The sequence below is a fragment of the Pleurodeles waltl genome, chromosome 12 (genome assembly GCF_031143425.1).
Source record: "Pleurodeles waltl isolate 20211129_DDA chromosome 12, aPleWal1.hap1.20221129, whole genome shotgun sequence".
Classification (NCBI taxonomy): domain Eukaryota; kingdom Metazoa; phylum Chordata; class Amphibia; order Caudata; family Salamandridae; genus Pleurodeles; species Pleurodeles waltl.
Genome location: NC_090451.1, coordinates 266,445,655 through 266,457,866, shown reverse-complemented (window position 1 = coordinate 266,457,866; position 12,212 = coordinate 266,445,655). Strand labels below are relative to the sequence as shown.

At 44.4% G+C, this 12,212-nt stretch overlaps 1 protein-coding gene across 3 annotated transcripts in view; it reads right to left on the bottom strand.

Annotated features, from left to right (window-relative positions):
* ADCY7 (adenylate cyclase 7) overlaps nt 1-12,212 on the bottom strand; it is a 601,636-nt gene that overhangs the window by 46,869 nt on the left and 542,555 nt on the right. For all 3 annotated transcript variants that reach the window (XM_069215519.1, XM_069215521.1, XM_069215522.1), the window contains 2 exons: nt 7,790-7,887; nt 5,392-5,476 (listed from right to left, as the gene is read on the bottom strand). In XM_069215519.1, coding sequence (XP_069071620.1) covers nt 5,392-5,476; nt 7,790-7,887 — 183 coding nt within the window. The remainder of the gene's footprint in view (nt 1-5,391; nt 5,477-7,789; nt 7,888-12,212) is intronic.

Sequence of the window (12,212 nt, the reverse complement as noted above, 5' to 3'; positions counted from 1 at the left end):
CTGGAAGAAAAAAAAGAAAAAGTAGTTTCCTGATCTGGAGGACTGGAAGGATACATGTTATCCAATCAAAAGAACGGTAAACAAGCAAGGCTCAAAGGGAGAGACAAACAGAAGAATGAAAGAAAGCCATCAAATAAGATGCAAGCAAATTAGACTGACGAGAAAGCCAACCAATGCACTTGACCCAAGCCTACTCTGAGCATTGATATTGTACACATAGGCCCTCATTACAACATTGGCGGTATTGACCACCTACCGCAACGGCTGCCAACATACCACCGCCATGGCTACCAGCCAGCAACGCGTATTGTGACCGCCGACGGTATTCCGCCAGAAATCTGGCAGAACACCGCCAACGGTCATGGCGGCGGATGGCGGTATGGCGGCGCTGCTGACAGCAGCACCGCGACACCAGCAAAACACCGCCGACCGTATCATGAGCAATTATACGGCCTTAAGGTGTTTTACTGGCGGACGCTGCTGCTGACAGCAGCGCTGCGGACCGTCTCCAGCCGGAGGATCCCCTGCAAGCAGGTAAGTCGGGTTCTCCGACCGGAGAGAGGGGTGGATGGTGTTGTGTGATTGTGGAGGGTGTTGTGTGTATGTGGGGGGTGTGTGTGTATGTTTTGGGATGCATGCATGCGGGTGTGAGTCTTGTTGGATGCATGCGTGAATGAATGATTGTGAGTATTGTGTGTTGTGGATGCATGTGTGTGACAAGCTATGTTTGTGTGTGTTGTGGTGTGTGGGTATGTATGTGTGCATGCGTGGGTGGAGGTGGGTATGCATGTGTGCATGTGTGCATATGGGTGCGCGTGTGGATGTGTATATGTGCGGGGGCAGGAGCGGGTTGGGGAGGGTGGAGGAGGACTCTAGAGAGGGGGTGGGGGCAGGGGAGACCACTATCAGTGCCAGGGAAGGGATTTGCTGGCACTGGTAGTGCCTACATCCATGGATTTCAGGGCAGTAAGTTTGGCACGAAAACTATGGCGGTAGGCTGGGTCGTAATCCCGAGGGTGGGAATGTGATGGCCGCTGAGCTGGAGACCGAAGTCTCCAGCCCTGCAGCCGTTACCACCCTGGCGGTCGGTGTGTTAAAGTTGCGGTGTTGGATGGCGGTAACCGCCAGGGTCCAAATCCCTTTTTTTTATTTTTATTTTTTATTTTTTTTACTGACGGCCTGTTGGCAGTATTACCGCCGCTTTAACACCGACCACTATGGTTGTAATGAGAACCATAGTTCTTTGACAAGAAACGGCTAAAAAACGCCTGTAGGCAAGACTTAAAAAGGCACCCTGAAAGGTGGGGCCTCTGGCAAAGAGACAGTAAAACATTTTACCCAGAGATTATTCCAAATTAGATAGCCCATGGGAAAGAAAGAAGCACAACAGGGGCACCTAAGTTGTAGATTCCACTGATAAATTCCCTGGGAGCAGGCAGTTCCTTTGGAGACATTTCATTCCAGGCCAAGACTTAACAACAGGGCAGATGGGAAAACCCAGTGGTAACAAATACATAGATGAATCTAGCAGTAGCATTTCCAGTGAAAGGATGGTAAGTAACCAGAGAGTGGAGGTCCCGGTTGTTAGATTAGCTAGAGCATGAAGATAGATTCAGATGCCATTCACTAATGGAATGCAGTGTGAAGGTTCCTGGTACAAATGACTGAAAGGCCAAATTAACTTTTTGGCAGAAAGGTTGGAGGTAACCCGAGCCTAGTCAGAGGTTAGTGCACAATATGGGGCAAAAACCTAATGCAGGGATGCTTGTGTTTTGGCCTGGTGGGAAAAGCAGCAGCACCTGATTCAAAGGTTTAAGAAAATGTACTTCAGGTGAATTAAAAAGGTGGAATCTGGTGCCATCAGGTGGTCCACCCACACAAGCAGCTTCATCCTTAAAGAGGATGTTGCGCATACTAGAAATTAAACACCTATAAATAAAAGCTGTTGAAGGAGAGTAGAGCCCAGGAAAGTGAGGAGCCTAGGCATAACGCCTCCTCCGCTCTCTCCTTATGGTGCCCTTGGATAACTCTTCTCAGTGCTTAATCTGTGAAAGAAAGAGTGCTGGTGCCTGAAACTCTGCCCAGACTACGGCCGGAGCAATTAAACCTCGGCGCGCAGAGTGCCAAGGCTGGTAGTTTTAAAACAACTCGCACCTCTTTAATCCACTATCAGACACTCCCACCCCCTTTATCTCACTCCTTCAGGTTCCACCTTTCTCCTTTTGTGAAGGTTTTGAGCAGGAAGCACTGACTCTTCCTGCTAAGCACTGACTCTTCCTGCTCAGCATGTTCATTTATGGCATGGTTGCGTTGTGGGTTGGTTAAGGCTCATTGGTGCGGAGATGTATTATAAGCATCCCTCAAAATTTGTTATCAGACACCTACAAGATTTTTAGAAAGCTCCTTAAATCTGTCTGTTTCTAGTCCCATGTAATGTCTGTTTGTGTTCCCATGCCGGCACTGAAAGGTGTAAATAGGTTTTACCTGCTTTTATATTTTTGATGTGTAAATGCACTTATTTGTTCGTGAAACCCGATGACATACAAAGTATATATCTTGTGTGACCGTGAACAGGGGTCTGGTATACTGCAAAATAAAATCAGGGTCTGTCTCCACAAATTCAGATGGTGTAATTCCTCCATTTTCTCAAATGATATACCAATATTTTTGCTCATTGACATTGATTTCCCTATTCTCGGATAACGTATTCATGTTAACACAACTTGACTATTTCTTTGGGTATTTTCTGTGGCACAGAATATGTTGTGCTTAGTCTACTTCACAGCACTTATCAATGAAAGGAACTTGCAAGAGTACCCTTTGATTAAGAACGGTAGGCAGTGCACGTGCCTGGCGGGAAATTTTGGATACTCCAAAAATGTCACTGCAGCATTTGAAAAATACACCAGCTGCTTACAGCACGGTCAGAACTCTATCTAGTTGTGACGAGACACCCGATTGGCTCGCGGCTGTCTGAAGGCTCAAAATAAAAAATTCTGTATCACTGGTTCATTCTCTACTTATATCAGTTCCACTAACTACACTCCCCTGTTTTCTCTGCTTTGATTCCGCTCTTCAGATTCGTATCCCACTCCTTACGTTCTATATCCGGGGGAAATTGTTTTCTGTGTATGCTGCCAAAGACTGTTCTACATATTTACCAAAACAATAATCAAGGCAGTTTCAGGAGAGCCTTAGGAACACTGGCTGATTTTTTTTTTTTTTTTTTTTTTTTTTTTAAAGCAACGTGCCGGAATTCTTCAGCCTAATGCACAAGGGGCTCTAGGGGTGTTATATGATTACACAACAAATGTTGCTCTATAAAACGACTACATCTGCAGATCTAAACTGGGGCTGAGGTTACAAACGTGATGCGAAACTTTTCTGGTTCTGTTGCGACACCTAGTGGTTATCTGTCTTATTGACAATATATCCCAAAAGCAGGCTTACTTGCAGCTGTAACCTCTAGCTTGTCCTTGGCGACACCCTGGTTTGCCCGTTGCGACCCCTGGCCTCAGAGGTGGTAAATTCAGTTCCAGGAACATAGTGGCACCTGGTCCTTATGGATGTTAGATGGGATTTCACTCTTTCTTTTCTGTCAATTTGTATTACACTAATAGTGGATAATAACACATTATTCACTATTAGTGTAGTAAAAATGAGGTACGGTTAACTGAAATATACCCATCCACGGCAGCTGAGGTAAGTAAAAAAGTGTTTAAATGTATGTTGTGTGCGTGCTTGCGGGTGACAGTGTGTGTGTGAATGTGTGTGTGCATGTGTAAGAATGTGGAAGTGAAAGTGGAAGTCAAAGGGCCAGGGGCGGCTGGTGTTCAAGGGCTAAGGGGCTGCGCCCCTAGCCTTTTCTGGCCTCTCTAGTGAAGCATATATTTAATTACAAGATGAAAGTAAAACATTTTCTGCACATTTTCCGAGTGAAAGTTGTGCACTTTGAAAAGCCCCACTGCGCCTGCGTCAGCATGTGGCTGAAAGCTGCACAGTAGGGCTGACAGGGCTTGCCCATGCAAAGCCCTTATGTTTTCTCAGAACGCAGTGACATCCCTGGCTTATCTCCTCCTCCACCAGAAGTCCTGATTGTAAACAGCCTGGAGCCTTTTTTGTTCAGCCCGGGTTTCTGAAAACTTCATGTCACTCCGATATTATTCTCCACCCTTTCCTATTTACTCAAATGGTGGGGTGTGATCAGAAGGGTCTACGTACCAGAGGTCACATTTTATTAAAAGAATGTGGCACTGCGCAAATAAAATCCCCTTTTCCTGCATTACAAGCAGTCTGTGGCAGAGAAATGGAATAAATACAATAAATAACTCCACCCAGGGCTCTCTGGGAGACAGGAGTGTGACCTGAAGACCCCAAGTCATAAATATGCCAAAGACAACCCTGCACACAAGTAAGTTGGAGCTCTATCTTTTTACAGACAATAAGAAAAAAACCTGTTCTCTCAGCTCTCCTTTCACTGCCTCTGTAGGTGATTTCGTCTCTCAAAGGCAGTAATGGTTCCAGTAATTTATCATGACTAGTTATGCTCGTTTTATTTCTTCTGCAGACTAATGACGTGATATGTCATATTAAACATGTAATCTTCAGCTCAAATAAACGTGTACCTTTTATCAATGAAACTGTTGGATACTGGATGGGTGAGGCAATGTGTGTTTGTTTGAATGTGTTTGCAGGGCTTGACTGAGTGGCTGAGAAAATGTGGGTGTCTGTGTATAAGAGCTGTGTGAATGGCAGTGGATGACAATGTGGATGAGTAAATGGGTAGGTGACCAAAGGCAGTGGGGGAGTAGGTGAATGGAAATACGTGGGTAGTGAGGCTCACTCACAAGGTGCAATTCCGTCTTGTATTTGTGCCCCGCCACTGCTTTCAGTCACCAGCCACCACTGCAAAGGGCACGTGAAGTCACTTCCACTACCACTGGCATTTTGGTGAATTGACGTCCATGTTAGATATGCATACGTTTAGCAGAAGCAGCGTGAGGCTCTGAAAAAAAGGGGGGCCTATGGTAAATGGCTGAGGCTTCTTTCCCCTTATGGTGCCACGGACTATCGGGGTATATATATGCTGTGGGCCAGCTGCGTGACACTCTCAGGTTGTTCAATACAAGGAATGAGGGCAAGTCTCTCTTGGGGACACATCATACTGGAAGAACTATCGCATCTTAAGGAAGAATCAGACAAAACACGTCGGCTTAGAATATTATGAGCCAATTGGTATTACTCCTTCCTTGTGGCTCAATTGGTGCAGAAGGGCCTCCTCATAAAAGGAAGCATTCTGAAAGGCCGGATTGATCTTTTAACTGGTGCATCAACAGTTTCAAGACCACACAGGTGCCCCAAAGACTTGTCTGCTTTCATCCGTTTACCTACCTGGCATTTATCGGCAGAGCATAGAAATAAAATAAGTAAAACGATTGCTCCGACTATTCCAAAGGAAATTCCCAGTGCAGCAGTCCTACGAGGGAAAGAAAGGGGGCATTAAACATCGGTATAATCTCATGCCGGAAGTTCACACAATGAATGTCAGCACGTGCTTTAAAGGGTCAAAAGCTGGCAAGCAGCAAGCGATTCAGGTTCTCTGGTATGCTTCGATTACACATTTCTAAGGCACTGGGAGGCTAAGTGATTTGCCCACCATGCTGATCCGGGCCCCCCTACTTCCAAACTCGGCAGCTTCTGCCATTAGGCCCTACAAAATGCATTTCCTTGTCACGTTCACGTATGATCAATTTCACAACGTGGTAACTGGCCATCCTTTTACAGGATCAACAACCTGTTACCACGTGTGACCAGCAGAAAAATACTTTAATAACTGGCGCCAAGTGAACTCTGATTGTTTGTGATAAGAACACCCAAACACTCATACTGCCATGCTGTCAAATGCATCCTCCCTTATGTTATAAATATTTTCGTCAAGTGCGAAAAATATTTGAAAACTGTGATATTTCTTGACACTGAAAAACAATATTTTCATTTGGCATTGCTCACGCTATGCCATCTAACTCTCGAAAATCATTTTTAAATCTGAAGAACTAGACTAATGAATTCTCAGAAGTTCTACTTTTTATCTTTTTGTGTTTGTTATGTGAAAATCGTTGTAATAAACACCTTTAACAGTGCAAATGCGCCATGCCCTTTTCAGTCTTTAGCAGAAGGGTTGTCCATTGCACAAGAGAAACTGCGTTGAGGGACCACTCATATTTCAAACGCATTCACATCTCTTTTACATCCCCTTAGCGTCATTGTTCATCAATTCCAAAACTACTCCACCCATATGGTAAAAGAAGTGGTGGAGATGGGGACGGGGAGGACATCAATGGAACGTCATACCTCGATCTACCTAAGTTCAAATGGGAACGTCTATCACCCAAATACCCGGCCACCTTCCCTCAGGTTGGCACAGGGAGCTGTTCAAGGTTCGTGTTTATCCCCGCCAGTGAAGTTTCTAAAGCCAAACCTATTAACCAGGAACCCTTCAGTCATTTAATTTCCTTGCTCTCAAATTCTTGTTTTTTTCTTCCTCGTTGTACTTCCTCCACCGGCAATGCATCCTTTGTGGTTACCAGGGCCTCACAGCGCAAAGTTAGCTTGATCAGAATCCTCCCAGGCTGTCGCCTCTTCACAGCACCAAGATGTTGACTCAGTGCTTCGTGAAAGGTTGGAATATCATCGTAAGTCCCTCTGTACCCAAAAAAAACACTAATAATGAATCCTTGTGGAAGTGAGTACTCACACAGGAAGAAGCCAATGCCACATGCTGGCCCCCTTCCCTTCGTCTGCCCTCTTGGCAGTCACTGTCCAATATGAACGCCTACTGAGCCATACCTATTGGATATTCTCAAACATTGTCAGTTTCTTTTACTACACTCATCACATTTCTAAACAAAAAATTCCTTCAAGTAGGCCTAGGTGGAGCAATGAAAGTGCACGATCACCATCTTTTTTTAAGATGTGTCAACTAGGAGTTTCGATCTATGCAATAGTGTCCATGTAAAAAAAACAAAAACACAGAAAATAATATGTATGCAATTGCCCATTTAAACTAATTCTCCAACTGTAGATTTTCGGCTGTGTGAACTAGCCACAGTCCTTGGGTAAGGGCTGGTAGGTAAAGGGTCAGGGAAACTGTCAAAACAATACTTTCTATGTCATCAGGCTCTTCGATGGATCCTCAACTCTCCCCCCCTTCCCCCCCCCCGGGACTTCCCCCAGTACCTTGAGACCCTCAAGGGTGAGTGGCCGCACTTTACAAATCCCTGATTGATTGATCAGTCTATCATTTTTTAACTACTAAAAATCTGTGCAAATAGTAGCTGAATAGTAGCTGAATGCCCACCCAAGCGAGAATTTTCTCAAAATCATTCCTTTTGTTAGTTATGGGGTAACCTGTAAATCTGACATGTTTGCAAAGAAAATAAGGAGAAATTACATTTCGCTCTAGAGGAAATATTTCCACAAGATACAATAATTTAAGCCCAAAAACTATAATCAAAGTATATATATACTGTTTTCAAGAATTACCTACTTTCTTGGAATTAACTATACTAGAAAGTGTCCTGAACGGCGTATCTGAATTCTGCTATCTTGGAACAGATTGCTTTATGGGTGTAATCTTGCTTCCCAATACTCACTTAAGTGATTCACAATAAAATGCACTCGACTTCGCCAAGTAACCTTTTCAACAGAGCCTTGCCAACGTAAAATCATTATTAGAAGACATAAAATGTTCATAAAAGTTTGCTATTACGAGAACTTCATGCTTACGTACCTTGGCATAGTTAAAATTTGTATCAAAAATATACAAAGGAACACAAAAGTGGCGCAGACAAAATAATTCCGGATCTTCGGAATAGCGATGGTGCGATACTACAAGAAAAAATATATACAATCAAAGAAGGTTTACTGCTGGCAGAACAACTTAAGCTTGAAGACAAAAACATTTAAGAATGAAAAGTGCCATTTCAAGATCTGCAGCAGCAACTTTTAGCAATCTCGTTTAGCCAACTGTATGCACAACACCTGCGCCTCATTTCCGGAGCTGGAAACGTTCATCACTGCACAATAAAAATTTTCAATGGTGCAATTGTTAACACTGTGAAAAGGCGGGTAATCGTGGGGATATAAACATGGGTTGAGGAAACTGATGTATTGGATTCAAAATTGCGCATGTGCAAAATTTCTGCACGGTATAAAAGTGTTTAAAGGTAAATTGTTGCCACCGTTTGTGTGTTTGACTGAATTATAGGACAAGTTATGAATGCATTTCTGTTTTCTGCACGTATCTGTTTGAAAAAGAACAGAACAATATAAAAAATGGTCCCAAAACGACAATTTCCTGGGGATACAGCTCCCAGCCACATTACCATTTTATTTATGCAAGGACTCTCATGAAATGTTAATTGCTCACTGAAGCAGGCCCCTCTATGTTCAAGTCCTCTTTCCATGGCCCCTTTACAAGTCAGCAGCTGGCGATGAGCCTCCGATCTATCTTCAGCCTCTCACGCCCTCCTTATCCTTGGTCAAAGGCTAGTCTTGGCAAGTTTATGTCCTTGGTATCGTATTGTTTGTTATGTGACGTGCTGGATCGTATTGAAACATTACATTCTGGGGTGGGTAGACTGGGACATCCCCACCCAACCAGCAGATGGCGCACTTGTGCTGCGTAGCACTGCTTTGATAGCACTCTGCATAAAGAGGATGACCAATATCCGTTGGGAAAGCCACAAAGGGAGAAATGATGTGAAGAGCTTGTGCATAGCTCGGCACAAACACCTCAACACAACCCACCTCTAATGTGGCAGGCCCACACGACGCCCAGTGGAACACCAGACACAATGGCCTATGTCTGGAAGTGGACCACGAGCAGTCCCGATCTCCACCCTTAATTATCCATTTGGCTGTGCCCAGCCATCAGGGTGCATGCGATGTGAGTTCCACTCTCGTAGAGATTCGGGTGACTCTAAGTCCCATGCCACCTTGGTTAGGTCCTTGGCACCTGTGGCGATTCCCAGGGTTCGTGGTAGAGTGAGAGAAATAGGTTGATGTTGCACAGGTTATGCAAATTGCAGGTGAATTGTGACGTATGCGAGGATTTTAGGGAGTTTGCGTACTCCAAATAAAGTTTTAGTAGGAGTGTGCATACTCCGCAGTATGAGAGTAGGGAAGTCGTCAAACTTCACATGTGTGTGGCGCTTTGTGCTCAAAAATTGTCTGTGTGCTTGTTGATGTACGGACCCTGCGTGGTCTAAGACTCCGGAGTATACTGAAAAGTGTATGAGACACTTGGTTATATGTTGTAATCTGTCTAGTTTAGTAGGTTGATCGGGTGTGGTCAACAAGCCAGTGTGTGAGTTAAAGTGGGCGAGAGGAAATTTCGACTGAGATTTGGCGAGTCCTATGTGCACCAGGACAGACCCACTGATCAGTTGAGAGTAAAATTTGTGGGTTGAATTTTCCTTGCAAATCTGGCAGACTGAGAAAGAGAAATAGCTACATCAGCGAAAGGGCCATCAGTGAAAATCCTTAAGGTTTCTGAACCGATTGTGTTACCTTCCTGTAGTAAACCAGCAGATTTGTTTTTGGTTATTGTTTTTTGATTAGTGCTCGCAATATTTTGCATTAGTTTTGGGTGGATTGGAGTTAGGAGGACGAGCCGCAGTACGTGTGAGTGTGACATCATTGTAGCCGCACTGGGATAGGTCGGTTGGGGAGAAGGGTCGCGCACAGATTGGAAGCCGTCCATGAGAGGCAATTGGTTGAGACCGTGGGTGAAAGGAATCTTGGGAGTAAAAGTAATTTCCTGATTTGATTTTGAATAAATAAAAATAGAAAAGATTACGTTTTTCAAGGCATTGAAGAGTGCCCTAAGGGGAGATGCTTGCATTAGAGCAAATGTAGGGGAGCCTACACCGCCAGAAAATACACCAGCTTACATTATAATGGAGGAGAGAGGTGTCGCGCCGTGTCTTTGGTTAAAGCAATGGTGCAAGTTCACAGAGATAAATGGGAGCTTAGCGTTTCCTGAGAATGGGATGTTTAATTTGAGAATTTTGGAGCAACTGTGGATGGCGCTATATGAATCAAAGCCCCTTCTGAGACCAGCACAGTTTGAGGCATTAGCAGTGTGGGAGCTGGTAGCTAGACAGCAACAGCAAATGAAATTCGAGAGGAGAATAAGAAGGGTAGAAAATACTTTAGCGGAGGTTAAATGGGATTGGGAGCAGAAAAGGTGGAGATCACAGACTGCAAGGAGTTAAGTTGTTCCCAGCCATTACACAGGAGGATGAGACGGAAGGAAAGAAAGTGACTTGAAAAACTAATAAGAGTCCATCCGAGAGTAAGGGAGCTAAAAAGACTTCCATAGTGGAGGAGGAATCAGATGCTGAGGATCTTGTCACAGAGGTACTGAGAGATCGACGACCACTGTATGCAGTGCATGAGAATGGCGTGAGTACTAGTGCTGCCAACAGCCCCGGCACAGGCAATGGGGAAAGGGGCCTGGTACAGGTTAATGCTAACCTGACACAGGGTGCGGTACAAGGTAGTCCTAATGTGCTGCCTACTCCAGTAGTTCAGGCACAGATACAGCTGCCACCAATACAGAGAATTTATCCTGACATGCCTATTCTAGAGACGACTTCGAATTTAGTGGTGCCTATGGAGCAAGTGGTTCTGAGACCAATGTTGGTCCAGACTGAGCCGACTCCGATCTTGTTGCCCCAAGTGCAGCCGCAGGTAATGCTGAGATTTACACCAATGACAGGGACACAGTCAGACTTGACACCAGCTATGAATCAGAGTATGGGAGTTACTCTCCCACAGAGTACGGGTGCCAGAGCAGCCCCAGATGCAATATCGCTGCTGATTACTGTTGGTCTAGCGGTACCAATATTTGTGCAAAAGAAACCAATTGTGAACGAACAAGGAACAATGTCTCAGAGCCTAATGAGGAGGGGACCAAATGAAAAAGTTCAGGTAGTCTTTTCCGTGGGTCAGACCTTTGATGGGTCGAGATCATTGTTAGATCTCAGTCCACTTGTTGCACTTCCAGATGCTATAAATGGACCAAATGCAGGTCAGAGCCTGAAATTAACAACACCGCAGACACTGAGTGCAGTGGTACAGCAGGTGCCACCAGTTCAAGTGAGTAACATTTTGTTATAGGGATTAACAGCTCAGCAGTTGACTGAATGGTTAGATAAGATGAATACCCCACAGAATGCTTCTAAGGGTGAGGAGTAAATAAATTGTGTCAGATTGAGCATGGAAGCGGGTGAATTAGTTGAGGGAACAATGGAGGTGAATAGATTAGTGTCCTACACAGAAGCAGAGTTGAGATACTCAGGATTACAAGAAAGGTGGGCAAGGTGCATCAGAGATTAGCAGACTTGGCAGAGAAGCATGGCATAGAAATTGAGAAAACGAAGCATTTGAAGGGAAGTAATAGATTAGATTTTGAGGCAAAGGATTTCGAACACATGAGGTCAGCCGGAATGAAGGCGCACCTTAAAGAATTGTTGCAGAGTGCTCAGGTTTGGGGAGCTTTAGAGAATTGTGAAGGCAGACGGGTAAAGAAAAGAGACAAGAGAAAAAGAGATCCGGTGAAGATTTTGCCAATGAGAGAAATTCCAGTGGGTAATTTTGTTCACATTCCCTAGAGTAGGAGTGATATACTGTCATTTACGAATGATTATCCAAAATTGAGAGAGGTATCAGCAGACAGACAGGTTTGTGAACCTTGTGAAGTGTTTGTGGAAGGACTTCAAAACCTTACTGGAAATAGTGGTTCCAGCTGATTTGTGGGTTGAGTGCAAGAGAGCTGTAGATTGGCCAACAAGTGAACCAGAGAGAGATAAGAGTACAGGTGCACCATCGCCTGAGGTAATGAAATATTACTATAAGATGATTGAGTTTCTGAAGGCAAGGATTTCGCCCAAGAATATTGATTGGCAGAGAATTGACAGGACAGCGCAGGAAGCGAAGGAGTCGATACATGAGTACTATGAAAGATTGTTGAAGGCGTTAAGGAGTACAGTGGCAAAGAAGCAATTGAGCTGAAAGACATGCTGCATTTTGTGTTCAGATTTGTGGAAGGATTGAGACCTGAGATAGGTCAGATGATTAAGAGTCATTTGATTTGCTGGCAGGCAAAGCTAATTGATGAGGTGTTGCAGTATGCGAAATACTGTAGT